The sequence below is a fragment of the Tyto alba genome, unplaced genomic scaffold, assembly GCF_018691265.1.
Source record: "Tyto alba isolate M040663 unplaced genomic scaffold, T.alba_DEE_v4.0 Super-Scaffold_2, whole genome shotgun sequence".
In the NCBI taxonomy this organism is placed as follows: domain Eukaryota; kingdom Metazoa; phylum Chordata; class Aves; order Strigiformes; family Tytonidae; genus Tyto; species Tyto alba.
The window spans coordinates 20,731,837-20,752,212 of NW_024881282.1; the positions used below are offsets into that span (position 1 = coordinate 20,731,837).

Here is a 20,376-nt window from a genome sequence, read left to right on the forward strand (position 1 = left end):
TCAATCACTTGAATTAGGGAGGAAAGACCCAAAGATTAATTTTCATATCTAGCTTCTGCATATAGTTCCATTCCTTGTTTCTTTGATGTATTTTCACTTCAGTATTCAAAAAATGCTTCACAGCGTAGCACTATAATCCCACTTACTACATGGAATCATTTAGCAAGGCTAAATAAACAGCTTTTCAATGTTCTCAACCAACACAGGAAAGCACCACAGAAAGGAGTTGCCTGTTTTATAATTGTGCTGTATGAACTGGCAGTACGCCTCTAAAGAGATAGCAGCATGCTACCTGGAAGTAGCACTTTCATAAAAGCAGCAGCAAGAACAGGTAAAAGAGAGAAGGTTATGCCAGTGCATATGTCTTTATGTATTTAAATAGAGATGTTTCTATTTTTGCTCTCACAGACAGTACCTCTTCCCAGCACTGAGGACATGAAATACTTTTACTGAGAACAACATTGAGGATAATGTTAAAAGACTTTTGCTAAAAACTCTGTCCAAGCAGGACTTGAATTAGGAACAGTATTTCTGCAAGATACATTTTGGCCTTGCTGGTAGTCATTGTTATATGATAGAAAGGATCTGCTCTCTCACACCTAGGAAAACAAAAAACAAACAAACAAACAAACAAACAAACAAAAACAATGCCTTTTTTAAAAAAAGTATTTTTAAATATAAAAAGGTGTAAAAATTATTTTTTAGAAGTGCCTAAATTATCCATTGTCTCCTAGACATCCACACAAGATTATGATAGCAGAGATTCTTTCATGATTTGTCTCCATCAGAGGGATTGCTTTAATTTCCTTCACATTTATAAAAAAATTCAAGCCTTTCAGTATGTTCAGCAACCCTAGTGAAGATTACTTCCCCATTCCTCCCCGAGTCAGTTTTGCAGTTCTGGCACATCTGTCACAATTCCTCTAAGTATATAAATAACCAGAAAAAGCATGACAAAAAAAGTTTTAAAAAAGTTTATGCCTGCCAGTGTTTTGAGATTCCTGGTGTTGTCTCCAGTGAAGGAAAATTGAAGGCCACAAAAACAATTCTTATTTGCATTTCATGGCTTCAGGAATTAGATTTTGTACACAGAAACCAAATCTTCGCTGCAACTCAAAGTGACAAACTACCAGGTCCTGCCTGCAAATTTTAACTTTACTACGTGTTAAAGTAAAACTTTGTGGTGTTTCTTTTCTTAAGATATTGTACATTGATGATAAAGGAAGAATTGAAAGTAATTGAGAGGATCCAAGCAATACAGTAAAATAAATTTTAAAAAAAGTAATTGAGAGCAGCAGTTTAAATGGCAATACAAACAGCATGGGATTTATCCATTTTGTCAAATACTCAGAAAAACTTATTCTCTTAATGTCCATGATACCCAAAGACATACAAACCACTCTAAAGTAACCAGAATTCTATTTAATCACCCAGGTTAGTAGTATTACTGCTGGCATGATATAATAAAAGTTTGAATGTGACTTAAGGGAAGTTCTTTCATGTTCTTTCCAAATAAGCAGTATGCTAAATAAATACTCTTGAAATAAATTAAAAACTGTGTACCTTGTACTGCAAAAGAAGTGTATTAAGGTTATCCCTTGAACTATTCATCCAGATGTCCTATTTCTTAAAATTGTGACATTGTTTTTAATTCTCTTTTTATGAAGGAATATTATTTCAGTTCAAATTAGCATGACTTCACTATGTTTATCTAGAGAAGACAGGGTTTTTTAACTACTATCATAAATAGTAGTGCAACGGTGCCTGTTAGAAGGAAGTTAGATCCTTTGAAACAATTTAAATTGTGGTCAGAAACACACAGCAAATTCTGTTTGTCTTTTGGACAAGTAAATAAACTCTGAAGTTTATAGGCAAAATAATTTTTACAAAATTGCACATAATACATATTACCAATTCTTCATGGAAAGATGTTATTACAATACAAAAATATTAATAATCTAAGATTTAACTTAGGTTCACCCTCTTTCCCACACAGAATGATATTTCATTATGCATGTCAAATATGTAAAATGTACTCAGTGTGTACATTTCAAGTCAAAAATTCACACCTGACTTGTGCTCATCTTAAAAAATAACAGTATAAGGAGGCAGGTGCTTGCCAAAAAATAAACTGAAAGCATCCCAGAAAATATTTAAGAGGGATTAATATTGGAAGGACAAATTGGATATATGCTCTCTATCAAGAAAAGTTTGAGAGAGGGCAAAAGTAATTCAGCATGTCAAATCAGCAGGTTAAGGGTAATAATTAGAAGCAAGAAGTTGTATTTCCCAAGTCTGAAGTTGTGTGCAAATGAACAAAATAGAAAAGATTGTGAACTCTGGCAGGTTAAATCTAAAAACAATACAGCTGGACAAAAATGTTTAAGGAACAATGAACATCCTAAGTGATGATAAATCTTTCTTCAAACATGAGAATGACCAACACCTGCCAGGTAATTTGGATGGTAAATGGATGGTCGGACTCTAAAAAGCGTGGTCAGAGAAGTGAAGGATACAAGAAGTATGCAAAATTAATTATTTGTGTTTCTGTTAATTGTGGAAGAAAATGGATCACTTTCTGTGCTGGAACCCCATTTTATAGGTATTGCTCAAATTATCTATTTCAGAATAAAAGGATTATAGAAAAAGATTATATACAGGGAGCATGTAGATAAAATATATAGTAATATTCAAAATCAGAAGATATTCACCAAAGACCGCTGGAAGAATTCAAGAATAAAAGAATTGAGCTCCTAAGGGTGATAAAAGGCCATCTTTAAAAACTGCAGAATCCTAGATTAATTTAAATTGGAAAGGGCCTCTGGGAATCATCTAGTCCATCCTCCTCCTGTAGTTGATCAGTCAGTCTCTGGGAGACTCTTGGCAGAACATCACTTGTCCTTTGATCTGTCCTTTTACGTTTCTCATACCCTCCTGAATGTCTCCTTTTCTGTTTCAGACCAAAATTGTTTGTGTTTGACTCAGCCCTTAGCACACAGCACAACCTTCTTTCTCCTTGCCTTCCCAGCTTTTCTTTCCTGAGTGCTGGTATCAGTCCATTGCAGCATTCCAGCCGTGCAGGCAGTGCAGTGTATTTCTGTAACTCCAATGGGATCACTGCTCAGCATCTGTGCATGAACTTCTAATTGCTCGTTTATTTCCTTTGCTGTGTTCATTCACGTACAGACTTCTATAAGACAAGGAAAAGAGCCTTCTTCATCATGCTGTTCCTTGGATGCTTCTTTCTTGCCCTCCATGCCTTCACTTCTCTTAAGGCTATAGCAACCCTCTCTCGATGTACCTAGTTTAAAGGTTTCCTCACTAAGTTATCAAAGATGCTCTTGCCCAACTTGGTCAGATGGATCCCATCTCAGTAGTTCTCACTCCTTAAAGAGGCTCCTGTGGTCATAAGCGCCAAAGGTCTGCCCCTGACACCAGCTCAGTAGTAAGGTGTTAATGTGCAGGATATGTCCACTCCTATATGAACTTTTCTCTTTCACCAGAAGGATTGAGGAGAAAACCAGCTGTCCCTTATACCCTTTTCCCCTCCCCCAGAGCTCCATAGTCACTCTTCGTGTGCTCTCCCTTAGCAGTATCATTGCTGCCCATCTGATGAGCAGCGAGGGCTGAATAAGCCTTGGAAGTCTCTGCAATGTCTTATATCTGATCCCTCAGCAAGCAGCAGAACTCCCAAGATATCAAAGTCAGGTCAGCAGATGGGTGCCTCTGTCTCCTGCTGAAGGAAGTCTCTAGTGACTATCACCCGTTGCCTATGCAGGTTGCCACTCTCCCTCTTTTATTACTTTGCTGAAAGACATTTCAAGACTGAATGATCAGAAATTAAAATGGCAGATAAAATTCAGTCTAGATAGATGTGAAGTTTTGCACATGGGGGGAAAAAAGGCCTTTAAATGCAAAGTGATGGTATCTGAGCTATTACAACTTCATACTGAGATGGTGGGGTTGTGATGAATGATTCATTGAAAACACCAGTTCAGTGCCCACTAGTTGTTGGAAAATGAACGTTTGGAATTCATAAGGAAATGGTAAAGACCAAAAGTATGAATATTGTACAACTCCATAATCTACCTGCCTTTAGAATCCTGAAAATTTATTTTCATTACATCAATCATTAGGTTTCATAATATTTTTTGAATATTTGATTTGGTTTTAGTATTTAACACACGTTCTGTTCTTGTAGGAAAAGTATATGTTTTAAAATAAAATGTATTTGTAAAAGCTATGTAAAATATTGCCCTGTTAATTGTTTTTGTCTATCTGTTTCATTCTGGTTTAATTTTCTTTTTTTTTGTACAAATTAAACTGATGGAATTCTACTTACTGTTTGTTCACCCCAAAGTTTCTACCCCTCTATATTTTTTTGACTGCAGCTGAATATGAGTATGACAAAATAGAGGTTTTCAGGGTAATGAAGATTTTTCAAGCTTAGTGTAAGTTTCTTGTGAGGTAATGCCCTCCTTAAAGGAAAACTCTGTCCTAATACATTCTGTTGGCATGTGAGTAGTATCTGCTGGGTCAGAACATGCAATTCAAACTTGCTAGTATTGAGATGTATATTTTGCCCAGGAGATTTTTATAAAGAACTTGGAGAGAGTAAAAGTAACCAGATTGCTATATTGATGTGGATACTTAAAGGACAAAAGGTACAAATCTGTATACAGCTAAGCCTCATTACTTCTTCTGTTTATAGTACAAATCATTAATTAACCTTTCACTTTTTCTTTGCTGTTTTTAAAGGATTTTTAGGCACAATAGAAAGCAACAGTAAACATACCCAGGCCCTCTACCCTATTCTCTATTTATTCCCATTGTATACTGTCTCAAATTGCAGTTTAATCTTTGCTGCTGATACACATAGTAACCATAAACTGGGCTTTGAGTTTGCTGTTTCCCAGTGCTCCTCCTAGATGAAACACTTATCTGCCAACACCAGTTCCTAGTTTGTTTGTTTCGGAATATTATTGCTGTGATCATGAAAGATGTACTGTCTGTTCAGATACCATGTCTGAACTGCTTCATGATCAGAGGTAGGGAGGACCAGTCCTTCATGTCTTGTGGCTGTTTGTTACATCTAAGGATTCCTGTGTTGGATCACTCTGGGGTATCACGAGTCAGCTTCAGTAGGTGTTAATATTGGTTGATCAGGGGAACATAGAGACAGGAATACTGCTTTGTGGTACTTCCTAAATGACTTTGTATGTGCCTAGCCATACCTGAATCACTGTCTTGGTAGTGATTTGATTTTTTTTTTTTCCCACACATTTTAGCAAAATAGCAAGAGAAGGTAGACCTGAATAGCTTCTTCAGCAGAATATGTGATGGGTTAGATACCTTCTAATAATCAGTTATCATTGATCTTAAAAACTATCACATACTGGGGGTAATATTTTTGGTGACTGATGCTGCAAGTAGCTAACCTGATACTTTACAGGAGCATTCTGAGGTGTGTTCATGGAGTCCACAGTATGCATTCAGTTTGTTTGTGTTCATTTTTTTTTTCTATTGATCTGTATTTATTTGTGTATTTTAATAATATACATTTGCGTATGTGATACACACTGAAGATTTATATTTTATGTGCCTGAACAGAGATATCAAAAAGAAAATCCTGAAGGAGTTAATACCAATGTTCCTTATTCAGGAGGCCTGGGAAATTTCTGTATGTGCCCCTTCTTTCTGGAGGACTCTTAAGAAATGTCACAAATTAATAAATCAGTAGAAGATATTTTTGGGACAAATCAATACAATTACTAATTATTCCAACTCCAGGACCAGATGGTATTCACTCTTGTTCATAAGGAAAAAAGTTCTTTGTGTGCCTTTCTGGTAAAAGAAGCAAGATAGCATCAAACACGGCTTCATCTTAATTTTCTGCCCCCAAGAACTTCTGATATATTTAGGTATTAATAACTGCATGATTCTAGCTTTGCTTCAACAATATATTGCCATTGTCCATTCTTCCAAGAGCTGGTGTACAGAGTAGAATAATGATGAAAAACACACATAAATTTTCAAATATTATGCAATTCCTATTAATTTGTGTATGCAAACAGAATTTCAGCTTTGTTAGAGTGGGTAGAATACCCCCAAACAGATTTTCCTATCTTGATCTTCCGAATAAATAAAAGAGCAATAATGTCAATTTAAGCCAAAATGTGACCTTCATTCTGTTTATAAATGGTTATAAAGGGATTTTAAAGGAAGAGTCTCTTATGAATAAATAAAATGTAAAATAGGCAAACGGAGACCGTCAGATGTTCACAAGCAATTGGGGAAGAATGGTTTAAGTTACAGCCCTTGAATAGGAGGATAATGTCCCATAAGCTTAGACTTCCAAAGATACTATGGACCTTTACCTAGTCCACTGTAATGCAATATGAAACAGCTTACTTAAAAAGAACAAAGGCAGTGCCTTAAAAATACATATTTTCTGTAGTTATCTCACAAGTGCTGTAGTTTTCCGGTCTTGCCAATGATATTGTAAATCCAAGTGAAAGAGATTTTCTCTGGAGAACTATAGAGATTTTCATGTATACTTGAGAATGCAGGAATAGTTCTGTAGAGCAGTTTGGAAATGAATTGCAGACTCACATGTTCTTATTTTCTGTTTGGGACTTTCTTCCCGGTCTGAATATATTGCTTTTGCAGGTACAACAGGTTGCGGTGTAAAAATACGGTATCAAGAGTAATAATTTGAATTTCATTGACTGTCTGAAATGTCAAATTGTTTTACAGGCTTCCACTTTCTAATACAAAACAGAAATACAAAGAGCACAAGTATGTTTTGCCTTTGGTAGATTTTTGAAATAATGTAAAATTTGTAGTGGTTATTGAAAGGGCTGTAGCAGAGAAGAAAGAAAAATGAACCAGAGCATATTCCAGGATTTTTGTCAGTTAGAATGAAATCTTTTGTGCCTACATGCAAATCTATGTAAAAACATAAACTGTAGTTATATTATATAACCCGATTGAGCTACCACATGATACAAAACTGTTCACTTCTTCTGGACTGTCACAGGTTGGTAAAACTTCTTCTATTTCAAATGAGGAATTATGCCCTTCTATAGAAAAAAAAAAGAGCATTTTTCTGAGAAGTTCCTTTGAAACTATAACAGATGGTATTCTTGTTCACCACACAGGGATTTTATAATCTTGGTAATCTCAAAAGAAAGGTAGTGAACTGTCCATCAAATTTAATTTATATTGGAAAATGATTGTTGCTTACTATTTTAGAACTCATTACTGTTCTGTCCAGTATACTTCACGAAAATCACTGAAGTGGTATCACAAACTCATTAACTCAAACCGGTGGAGGAGAAATAGTTTTGTTAAGTGGAAAATTAGGATAATGTTCATTTGAACAGAGTTTTCTGTTGTTTTTTTTTTTTTTTTTGAGTAATACGCTAACAAAGGCTAATCCTCCACAAATGTCATGATACAGCTTGTACCTGTATACCTAATTCTCATCCCCAGCGAAACAGAGTGCCCTTTTGGCAGCCCTCCCATGCTATCCCCCAGACCAGAAAGTGGCTGTGGCCGCATCTGTCAGAGTGCCAGGTGCTGTAGGCCAGTCTGTTCCAGGGTGCATGCTGCCAGTGACACAACACGGATGTTCACAGCACACACCTCGCCCCTGCTTAGCTTACCTCGTAAGGCAGGAAAATTCTTAGCGTGAAAAACAGCCTGGGTCAGCAAATCAAGGATGGTATGTACTAAAGTATGCATTTTATGACCCTGTAAAAATCCCTCCAAACATAACTAATTTTTTACCCTAAAAATCACAGTTAGTTTGGCATCCCTGAAAGAAGTATTTCAGCTGGTCTTCTACGTTTCTGCTTATGCTTTAGTCTCTTGCAACTTTTCTCCAGACTGCATTAATGTGCCATCACCACAGAATGACTAGTTATAATTCTGTCATGAATATAGAGATGAAGCACAAGTTTCCCTGCAATGGATTTGGGTCTGAAAATGGGAAATGAGAGTTGAAATCTTGTCTCCCATAAGAATCTATACTCTCCGTGAGATATTTCCCTATACCTCTGCTGGTCTCTGTAAGAGAGTGGGATAGGAAAGCGAACAAAAACCAAACATGGAGGGCAAAGAAGCAGGTAGAGACAGGGGGTCGATCCTCAAGAGAAACAAGAACTGAGCCTGGTCAGCCAAGAGAGAAAGGCTGGGGACAGATGTGACAAAAGGATTTGGAATTACCAGTGGGAGAGGTGATATTTTAAGATATAACAGCGTGCAGCTGGACAAGTATGTTGAGAAAAGGAGTTGGAAAAGTGTAGTGAAGGCAAAGAGGCAGATGAGATTAGAATGAAGACTGGAATTGTATAAGGGGTGAAAGAAAGATATTAAGACTGTAAGAAAGTAGGAAACCAGAAAGATTTAGAAAAACCTGGGCAAAATGCAGCTGTTAGGAAGGGAGACATGCAAGTGGTGCCATGTGTTAACAGAAGTTTACTGTAAAGAGAAATTGATAAAGCAGTTGTATCAAGAACTGAGCAGTTATATCAACATGCTCATGGACTGAAATGTGCAATCTAATTAGAATAATAATAAAAATATTGTAAATATGACTGATAATACTAAAGACTATATTGCCAATGACCTGACCAGGGTGATTACAATGACTATGACTTGCTGTGGTAGATTAGAAACACTGTGAGGGGAAACTGAAGTTTTCTCTTTTACATTGTAGCATAAATGTCATCATTAATTCTAACATTTATATCCAATAAATGACTGGTTTGGCAATCAGTTTCTCAGGAAGCAGAGTAATTTCTGGACTTAATTCTGATCATTGCACAAGGTGTCTTTCATGCTGTTGTCGACAAGTGTATTGTAACATTGGCCATGTTGATGTTCAAGTAAGTATCTTTGATGGAGTAATGAGACCTGAAGAATCTTTGTCGTTGTTCTTGACTTAAAAAAGGGTACTATGTAGAAAGGAAGCAGCCTGTGAAAAGGAAAAAAATTTTGGCATGTGACTATTTCAAAATACCGTATCAGGTGCTCAGGGTAAGTAGCTGTTTAAAAGACATGGCTAAAGCAGTATAGCTAAAAAGCAGGACAAGAGAATCTGTCAGAAGCAGGAAGCTACTAAAAAACATGCTAGTTATATCAAATGGGGTACGAAGGATCAAAACTCCAGTAGTCTAAATGTAACACAGTAGTCCAAGCAGCATTTAAGAACTTGAAAAAAAAGGTAACCGTTTTTTCAAATTGTGTGCAGGACTGCCACAGAGACTCCAGACAATCAAAGTTTAGCAGGACTATATAGACCCGCTATGGCTGTTGAAGAAAATAAATACCTGATAATGTATGTTGCACCTTTTTTCCCAACTACCAATTCTGGTGTCAAAGTTAACCCTTCTTTGAGCAGGAAATAGGAGTAGATAATCTCCAGAGGTACCTTCCAACTTTCATGTTTTGTACTTATATGATTCTGTTCTGAGAAAACTGCTACATGATAAATGAAAGACTACCTCTCATCACCTCGTGAACAACTGAACACAGTAACACAGGTATACCATCATTCCATAACAAACTCCTGTCTTCTCTCAGACAAAAAAGCAGATTAAGCAGTCTCCTTTACTTTGTTTGTAGTAGTTGAAAGCCTTAACTAAGAATTTAAGTAACTCATAATTTGAGTCATTTAGTTCATACCTAGCTTAATCATAAACATTTTGTTTAAATGCATGATTAAAGAAAAAGAGGGACCTAGTGGGATGAATCTGTTCTGACTTCTGCTTCACATGTGAAGTATTTTTAAGTCGAGGGAAAAGAGAGAGAGAGAAACCTCACAGCCAGAAGAGCCTGCAATAATTTCTACTCTGATATTGACTGCAATATGTATCTTCTGTTCTTCTAGTGGACTTGCAGTCCTTTGTGTAAACACTTAAATGACCTTGACACCATGATTGGATCTCAGTCTTTCATTGTTAGGTGAAAACAGCTCTTTTATCTCTTCTGAAAAAATTACTTCTAAAATCTGTAGTAATAATTAATAATGAAAGCTCCATGAGGTCTAGCCAGTAGCCTTGTGGATGAGACACTCATCCAAATGTGGGTGTCTCACCCACATCATTATCCAATCACTTCTACATCAGTTATTCTGAGTTCTGTGTTTTTGAAAAAATTTTTGTTGTCCACCAAGACAGAGTAATATGTATGTTGGGAATCTCAGGAAAGTAAATAATTGTGAAATTTTATTTTTTTTTCCACATTATGGTACTTAAGGTCACTCAAGGAAACTTAGTTGTAATGGTGACTGAATTTCAGAACGAGAAAGTTCACATTTCTTTTTTAATTAAAGCTCTTTAAGGCATTTTACATGAAAGACATGAGTTTTCTCATACCAGAAACTAGTTACTCCTTAAAATGTTAAGGCATGCAGAAATTAAAAGTAATTTACAAAAAAATCTGTCTAGTATTTTTGCTTGGCCTTTTGATTCTGAAAAAAGTATAAGGAAAATTACTTTTTTCTGATCCAATTGATGTTTTGGGAGCTTGTTAAATGAGGAAAAATACATCAAGTTGAAAGATTTAAACCAAAATTTTAAAAACATTTTTATTATGAGATTCAAAAGTACACTGATATTAGACAAATAATAATTTCTAATATAGCGCTTCTTCCTATGTTGTCAGTGATTACCTTTCAGCTATTGCAGTGGTACTTAAAATGTGCAAAGCTGTTAATTGTGACTATGTCATAGTTACTATGTAAATTTGCACTGCGGGATATGCAAACAGTTAACTAGGCCATATGAATTTCTTTGCCAGTTTCTACAAATTCTGCTGCAGGGATCCAGTTTTTTTTAGCTGATGACACTAGTTTACAATTCAAACTGTAATGTACTATATAATACACAAATCTGAGCAAAGCAAGGCTGGTCAAGATTCAATACAATATGTTGAAACAGGGGAGGGTTGAAAGGAATTAGAAAATTTTTATCTAGTCATGAGAGTTTGAGTTTTCCCTGCCTTTCCAATTTTGACTTTGAAAGCTCTTCCATATGGATTCCAAAAGTTTCCCTTCTTTTCTATCTTTTTATTTGAACAACAGGTTTGCCTCAACTGTTTTTCCACTGTCAGAAAAATACTCCAGCTGCACCTATTTCCTGTTGGTTAATCAGTGGATTGCTTCTGTCCTCCACAAAGACAGAAGTGTTCATCCCTAAATGCCATCAAAGTGTGAAGTCTTAATGTACTTCTGATGTTCATACTGTATAATAATACCCATCTAGCCCAATGCATTATATAAAAAGAACATTAATGAACATAATGGTCCATGAAGATACTGTATGCAGATTGTAAAAGGAGTTCTCACTTGCCTGAGTTGACAGGTTGTTTTATTTCACTTTACAGTTTGTTTATAATGGCACAAGAATTTAGTTTAAATGGTTAAAATGGTCTTTCTAGTGAACTGTTTTCATTTAGTACTGTCACCTCTTTCATCCCTACATATACGGAGAATTTTCTTACATGTGAATGAATGTACTTCATGTGAAGAGAAAAGAGTAGCAGCATTGATAACTGAAATTCACTTTCAAAAGAATGTGTACAGTATGAGCATCAGTGGTGCAAATCTCTTCATGAAACCTCACTAGTTCTCCTTAACTCTGATTTGAAAAGGTTCTCTTCAGTGCTAAGGGTTTTGTCCCTTTGCTGAAAATCCCAACACAGTTGGAAACAGTCCAAAAATATAAAATTATTAGTATTAACCAAATAATTTTATATTTAAATTATGCTTTCTAATAGTTTATTATTATTAGCTGCTTTATGACAACATGACAAAGTACTCGAATAATACAGCTATGAACTGTGCATTAAGGAGAATTTTATTTACATTCAAGAAAATAACATATGCATTTAATAACAAAAACAGTGAAAACATATTTTTACAATTGAAATAAACTGAGATTTCTTATTTTAATTGAAATAGTATTGTCTTCAGTAATTCCTACAGATAAATAATTCCTGAAAATAACACAATTAACATGCTTCTCAGGTTTGCTTTCCAAAGCAGGCTTAGTGATAAGTTTGCAAATTCCTTCTTCAAAACACAGCTCTCTTAACTGAATATTCCAGAGCTATCAGAACAGCTTTTTGAACTTCATGCCCAAACTAACCTAAATCCAACAGTAACATTATTGATGGATAGATTTTCAGTATCTAGGTATTGGTATAAAAATCTCCTGGGCCTGAATCATGCAAATCACAAAAACCAGTCTCCAAGTCTTGCATGGAAAAGGTGGAATAGATCCAAGGAAATGTTCTGTCATGACTACGCATTTTTAGAGGGCAGCTTTAGTAACACAGTGCTAGGAGATATCGCCTGTGGAATTTCTGAAGGGCTGAAAACAAATCATTAAACTCATAGGCTTTTTGGTGAAATGCATAATGGATTTTGACCTTGCCTCATTAAATAGCAGTACATAATACATTATGTATAAAACCCTCAACACACACTATAAGCATTTTACAACAGGGTAAAAATGGAACAGAGGAGAACAGAAATCAAAAGAAGCCTATCTGCTTGTTAAATTACATATTTCTGGAAATCATTCTTGTTGGAATGAATTTGACCAAATACTTATGTCTAAAATGTGTAGGTATGTACATATGAAAAAGTCACCCTAAGCTCCTTTATTTCCTTTTTTTTTTGGAGAGAAGTTGAACACATCTAAGGTGTAGTTCGTTGGATGTCTAAAATACACATTTAAAATAAGCCAGATAAATAATTCCCATCAGGGGTAGATTTATCTCCATTGACCATAAAGGGAGTCCAGGTTGACTGGCTTAGATATTGAAAGCTATTTTGTTGGTATCTAACATTGTAAGATGAATCCCAACCTCAGAGACCACCATGATGAAGCTGACATAAATAATTTACTCTTTATCAAATGGTGTTTCAATTGCCAAATTTACCTTGAAGATGTATCAAACAGCCATACAAGGAACAGGCAGCGCTTAGGTGCCGCAGTTAAATTTGTTGTCGAAGGCTCAGCTAACTTCATGAGACCCTGCAGTTTATGAAGAATGGTCCATTTTCCCACAGCCATATTGAAATAACCTTTTAAGTGTACTTAGAAGTGGGTTTTATCTCCTTTAAAAAAAAAAAGGCAGTCTGTCTTGTAAAGGGGCTTCTGTTACTACAGAAATTTCAGTAGCTGTCATCTGTCTTGTTTCTTGTTACACTAACACCTAACAAGTATGTGTAATGAAGGAAACAGTAAGAAACTCAGAGGATACCCTGTGTTAGGTTATTAGATAATTGTACTATACGTGAGCAAGAGCTGCGTGGGTTATTTCTCAAAGTATATCTGTTGGTGCCACCAGATAACAGTTACTGCATCCTGTCCTCTAAGTTACAGTGTTCAGGAGAATTCTCTGTGGAAGTAAAAGTAAAGGTTTTTCTAAGAATTTCATGAAACCCATTGTGTTTAAATGTCCCAATTCATATTAAGTGGCAAAGCATGGTAAAGTAGGTTTCAGATAAAGGGCAACTCCTATGGGAATGATATGGTTTACTATACAATGATTAGCAAGAAAACTGAAAAAAAATAGTAGCAATTCATATATAAACAGTATCCCATAATCACTACTAGGTGTTTGAGTAATACCCAGAACTGAAAAACATAATCTGATAGTTTTAAACATAGTTCATGTGGTGAATATTAAGTAACATCTTGTACATCTACAGTGTTTTGCAGTGATGTTAAGCTAAGTTATTTCAGAATCTGTGATTCTCCACTAATAAATCATTATACTATTTTCAGTATTATCATCAGATGAAGATTTATATACACAGTATCATGAGCAACTGAGACTGATAGCTGCAAAAAATCACTTAGTATATTGTCCCATAATGATTGTAGCACAGTTACATTATGTTCAAGTCTCATTTTTTAGTATAAACAAACATAAAATTAAAAGATTTTGAATGGAAGTGCAGAAATAAGATGAATACTGCATATATGGAAAGAGATAATACATGAACTTTCATTCAATTTTAAGTTTATATTGCATTCTCTGTCTTGTAGTTCAAGGCTACAGAAACAAAAGATGACATCTTTCTAAAGATGAGGGTTAGAACTGAGAGCTACAAGCTTGTTACAGACACGGGGTGACACTGCAGGAGACTTGATAAGAGCTTCTTTAACGACTTAGAGTAATTCAGTAGCTGAGCAAGGATGTAATTTAATCACGTTTTGAAAGCTGTGTGAGCAGAACACAGTGATCTCATTCCCAGGAGTAAATTCAGACTTGAGAGGAGACCTTGTGTGAAACCTGTCTGAAAGCACTCTCATTGGGGAACACTATATCGTAGGAAAGTTGACCAGTTTTTTGATGTAAAAAGCCTGTGGATATATCTGGCTCATGGAAGGTGCTTACAATACCTATTTTCTCGACATCTATGGTTGTTTTTTTTTGGTTTTTTTTTTTTTTTTTATTTATTTATATAGGTGGAAATGAGACACATGTTGCCCACTGTTGTTCTAGATAAGCAGCTTCAGCTGCTGAGATTTTACTATCTTGGCTGAAATTGTAAGCTTTAATGAATTGTTTGAGTTGTTGATCTATGTGCTGTAAAGGTGGAAGTTAGTGAATATCCTCATGTTTTAAGGAAGTGCAATCTGGTAAGATTTCTTTAAATTCAAACAATGCTCCTTTAAGAGCTATAATATAAAATGAAGGAAGTTGTTTAAACCCAGTAAGTAATGTTTGAAAATGAATATCTGATAAATTGAGAAATCATTATTTCCTTTACATTATTGAGAACTAATTAATTTCTTTATGTACAGATTCTGAAGCTTAACATATCTTGGCATTCCAGTGATACACAGTTAAATTTTGCTACACAAAGAATGCATTTTATTACTGAATTGAGGAAGGAATATGTAGAAGTATTAAATCTGTGCTTACGAAGTACTGTTACCACTTGTAATTATTTTTACAGTAATATAATATTGTTCTGTGAGCCACAGATTATGATACAATCTTATGAAATATTTTGTGATGGGATAATTAGAATATTATGAAAAATTGGAGGAAAATGTTGCCATTCTATATAGGATAAAATAAATTTAAGCCTGCTGAAAATGGCAATTGATGCAGGTTAAAACCTCACATTGTGTGTACCAAAAAGTAAGATATAAGTGTAATTTGAATGGGAGATGATGAAATTGTTTTCCAAGTAAAACTTCACAATGGTTTCTATTTTCTTGTAACTTGGTATTTTAATTATATGTTCATACTTTCCTCAGGGTTTGATATAAATATTTTTATTTTAACTCAAACAACTAAGCAGTCCCTTTTTTTTTTTTCTTTACATAGCAGATGGTACGTGAACAATATACTACAACAACACCAGGCACTAGCCTAGAGAGGCCGAAGAATGAATATGTCTACAAAATTGGAATTTATGGCTGGAGAAAGCGTTGCCTCTACCTGTTTGTTCTCCTCCTGCTTATCATCCTAGTTGTGAATTTTTCTTTGACAATTTGGATTCTTAAAGTGATGTGGTTTTCCCCAGTAAGTGTCCTCTTTAATTTTCCATTCTTTTCATAGTCTCTTATTTTCCCTGCCTCATCACTTCACTTATTTTCTTTGTACATCAGCTCTCTGTATGTAACAGATGGTTCTTTTTTCTTCCTTCTCAACTGTAATTTGTACTTTGGTTGAAAGTATATAAAAAATATCTATCTTTGAGCATATTTCCTGATATGTAACTTCTGTATTGGTAATAATCTTTAAAATACTGAGGTTGTTTATACCTTATATTGAGGTGAATTCTAACCATTCTAAGAGAATGTACTGTACTGTTGTCTCATAGTCTCTGTTTAGTTTATATTTTATAATTGTGTTTGCTGTAATTTTATTTCATACAGAATACCTTAGTGTTAAAATATTGCTGACAGTTGCTAGTTTATCTTAGCTTCCTTCTCCTATTTATCAGCATCTAAAATTTAACAATTTGCCCAGTTAACTCCAACTCAGCGGTAATTATTAGTACTCTGTGCTTGAGGCTGAGCAGCTATATTATTCAGGAATAAATTTAATAACTTTCCACTGCCGTATATGTTTTAATATTTATAATGTAATTTTGCATGTGGTAAATTAAAGCGTAACTTTCAGAAGTCTGCAAGATGTAGCTTTAGTCAGAATGCAATAAAATGCATCAGTGAATATTGAAGCTAAGCTAATTTGTTCCTAACATGCAGTCATGATACACAGGTGATTTGAATAGACTTGTTACAAGGAAAACTGTAACAGTAAATTCCTACAGCTCTGCCCTTGCTACTGAAGAAAGTCTTATTTTAAAGTTCCCATTGCCTTTGTTATTACATCTCTGTCACTAAATGAAGGCCATTTTATCTTCATAGAAGCATTTCTATACTCTAATTTCTCTTACTGTAAAGAAAGGAGCTTAATTTTAAGTACTACTTACTAATATAGTTACTAGTGCTTGAATTCCCATAAATTCTTTTCAGTACTGTTACAGTCATACAGATTACAATGCAGAACATCTTAGATCACATATAAGTTTTCTGTTGTACAGGTCACATGGAAGATATGCACTTAGTGATTGCACATCAGAGAACATGAGTAACTTAAATTGTTTTTCTGTGTGTCTCAGGCTTTTATTTTAAAGAGTTTTAAAAATTATTTTCTGTTGGTTTAGTTTCTTTGTATGAAACTGGGTATTCTCTAGTATCAGTCAGGACTGAAAAAATAGCATCAGAAACTCCACTGCTAGGAACTCCTATCTCCTACTAGTTATCTGTGAGGAAGACATCAAATGCCTTGATCTGCTGAGGGATGCTTCAAGTAGTGCAGGTTTGCATTCTTTCCCAGGGTGGACTGTCAGTGCCGTGGTTGTAAGGGTTTTCCTTATTCTCTGTTAAAGAATCTGCATTCTTGGCATGCCTGGTTAAATACTGACTTAACTGGAATGCCTTCATTCGTCTGAGATAATTTTAGGGAAATATCTATATTTCAGCTAATCAGCTATAAGAACATTACTGCAAAGTACACATGTATGTCACAATCCTCAGCAAAAGTATGTGTGAGATCATTAAGAACAGAGAACTTCTCTTGCTGGGTATTGTTTTAGTAGAGTGTATCTGTCAAGACAGGAAGTAACTCTGAAGATACCAGAAATATCATCCAGAGAAGCACTGCTAGCCTCTAAGAAAGACCATAGGCATTAGCTGCATGTTCAAAGTCTGGAAGTACAATTGAAGCATCACAGTTCTTTCCTGTGTCTAATGAAACAGTGTTTGTAAATAATGTGTGTGAAGGCCAGAAATTACCAACACTATCATCAAACCCTTTTCCTGATGGAATTAAGCATTTATGCTTCCAAGTTTTTGATTATTGTTTGAAAAAGAGGCAACAGTATATTCTGAGAAATCGATTTTTATGGTTCTTGAGTTCCAAGCTTGACAAATAGGTATTTGCTATTTAGGAAATCAGTTGAGTCATATATATCCTTCTTATCCAATTAAACATACCCGTTATTGGGAAGAGTTTAAAAGTAGTTGTGAAACATTATCCTGTGTAGTCGTGAGTTATTTGGTAAATACTAGTCTGTGGGCTGTGATAATACTTTTTATATTTATTAATTATGTGTTCTAGGTATATTATATAGAGATTACACTACTTACTATATTTAATATTGATAATAGATACTGTATTGTTAGCTAATACTTTAAAAGTATTTGGTCCTAGTTTTAAAAAAATACATTAAATTTTTTTTCCTGATAACAATATTAGAATAGTAATAGCTAATAAAATATTAACAACTGTTTCTCTTAAACTAATACAAGAAACAAGTTATATTCTTACTGAGTTTGATAAACATATATATAAAAATGATGATAAACATATAAAAAGGTATTTTCATAGTACAGTTCTGAAGGGAGTTTATGCTTAAAACTTTAAACGTAACATGACTGTAGTATGTAGTTTTATTAGGAAAACAGTTTTGCAGTATAGTGCATAGGGGTGTTGATGCTTTAGTGATTGATTAGCATAGTTCTATAGCACAGCCCTTTGAGCCCACTCAAAATTGACAAAATTGTTATTTAGACATTGAAATTTCTTTTATAGGATAAAAATTGTTTTCTTTTTCTGTAAAGCATTTTAAAATCTCTCATTAAATAATAACTTGCAGTATACAAAAATCATGTGGCATGTCTATTCACAGACCCAGATTAAAATAATGAAATTATGAACAGAGCTTCAGCAAACTTTGGCATAAAATTAATCCATGCATACATTTCCTGTCCCAACCCAAAAAACTGGACAGTGTGATAAATACTAGCAAACAAGCTAACCTGATAAAGGAGAACGTGAACCAGACACGTATGTTGTAAAATGAATAAACTTTAGTCTTCTTGTAGAAATTGAGAAGGATGATGAAAGAGAGAGACTTTTTCAAAACTTCATTGCTTGAGATGCCTTCAGCGTTAAATGAACATGACTAAATTGAGTAGAATTTAATTTAATTTCATAAAATCTCTGCTGATACTCAGGAAGATAAGTAGACTGGCTTAGCCAGACAGATTAGTTGTGATGGGCTTCCACTGCAAGAAGAAATTTAAAAGCATTGTCTGGGCCAGGAAATGTGTCAGGCTTCCTGTGTCAGGAAAGCCAAAGCTCAGCTTCAGTTGAAACTTAAAGGTGACAAAGGGCAACATGATCTGCATCCATAGGAACAGAAAGAACTGTCTGATTCTCTTACAAAGTCACCCTCTGCGATTTTTGAAAGGTTATAGAGACTGAGAAGATCCTCAATGACTGGTGGAATACAAGTGTTGCACTTGTCTTCAAAAAAAAAAGAGGTCAGAGGGACAGTCTGGTGAATTACAGCCTGTTCAGCCTCACATCAGTCCCTGGGAAAATGGTGCAGCCAGCCCTCTTGGAAGATACTTCAAGGCTCATGAAGGAGAATAAGGTAGTAGGGAACAGTCAGCATGGATTTACCATGGGTGAATGATGCCTGACCAACGTAATTAATGTATTCAGAAGTGATCTACATGAAGGGATCAAGTGTACCCTGATGAAGGTTGCTGATGATACCAAACTGAGTGGGGAAGTGACCACTTCAGAAGGGAGAGCCACCCTTCAGGAAGACCTGGATAGGCTGAAGGAGTGGGCTAACAAGAAATTTGTGAAGTTCAACAAGGACAAGTGCATGGTCTTGCACCTGGGAAGACATAATCCAGAAGTGCAGCACAGGCTGGGATCTACCTGGCTGGGGAGCAGCTCTGTGGAAACAGACCTGGGTATCCTTGGTGGGCAACAAGCTCAATATGAGTAAACAGTGTGCTGCCGTGGCAATGAAAGACAACAGGATGCTGGATTACATCAACAAGGACATCACCAGCAGAGATAAAGAAGTCATTGTTCCACTCTACTCAGCACTTGTCAGGCCACACCTGTAATACTTTGTTCAGTTTTGGTCCCTGCTATACAGAAAAGATGTGGACAGGCTGGAGAGGGTGCAGAGAAGGGCCACAAAGATGATCAAGGGACTGGGAAGCCTGCCATGTGAGGAAAGGTTGAGAGAACTGGGTTTGTTCAACCTTGAGAAGGGAAGGTTTAGGGGAGACCTTATCACCGTGTTCCAGTATTTAAAGGGTGGCTACAAAGAAGATGGAGACTCCCTTTTTACAAGGAGTCACATGGAAATGATGAGGGGTAATGGGTAAAGTTACTCCTGGGGAGATTCTGACTGGAAACAAGAGGGAAAATTTTCACAGTGAGAACCATCAGCCATTGGAATAACTCTCCAGGGAAGTGGTGGATTCCCCAACATTGGACACTTTTAAAATACATTTGGACAGAGTGCTGGGCCATCTTATCTAGACCGTGCTTTTGCAAAGAAAGGTTGGACCAGATGATCCTTGAGGTCCCTTCCAACCTGGTATTCTATGATTTTACGGTTCTATGATTACCTTCTATCATAAAAAGTCTGGAATTTTATGACATCTGGCACAGGATGTCATTTACCTTGACTTTAGCAAGGCTTTTGACATTCTCCCACAATATCCATGTACTCTAGTTAGAACATTACAGCCATGAAGGGTGGACAACCACGTAAGTAAAAATTAAAAACTGGCTGGATGCTCAGACTCAGAAGGTAGTTACTAATGTGTTGTACTCTATGTGGAGGCCATTAGTTGCAGGGGTCTATCCTGAGACTGATCCTTTTTAACGCTTCATTAGTGACTTAAAAGAGGTAGCAGAATGCTTGCTCACTAAATTTGCAGATAATACCAATTTGGGAGTACGATTCAATACTTTCAGGTCTCAAACTGATATTCAGAGGAGCCTAGACAG

The 20,376-nt window shown here is 35.6% G+C and overlaps 1 protein-coding gene across 5 annotated transcripts in view; it reads left to right on the forward strand.

The window, feature by feature from the left end:
* Window positions 1–20,376, forward strand: part of SGCG (sarcoglycan gamma) — a 145,144-nt gene that overhangs the window by 55,297 nt on the left and 69,471 nt on the right. For 4 of the 5 annotated variants that reach the window (XM_042791922.1, XM_042791921.1, XM_042791917.1 and 1 more), the window contains one exon: window positions 15,364–15,561. In XM_042791922.1, the coding sequence (XP_042647856.1) occupies window positions 15,367–15,561 (195 nt within the window). In that variant the 5' untranslated portion in view covers window positions 15,364–15,366. The remainder of the gene's footprint in view (window positions 1–15,363; window positions 15,562–20,376) is intronic. The other variant, XM_042791918.1, reaches the window with a different exon arrangement.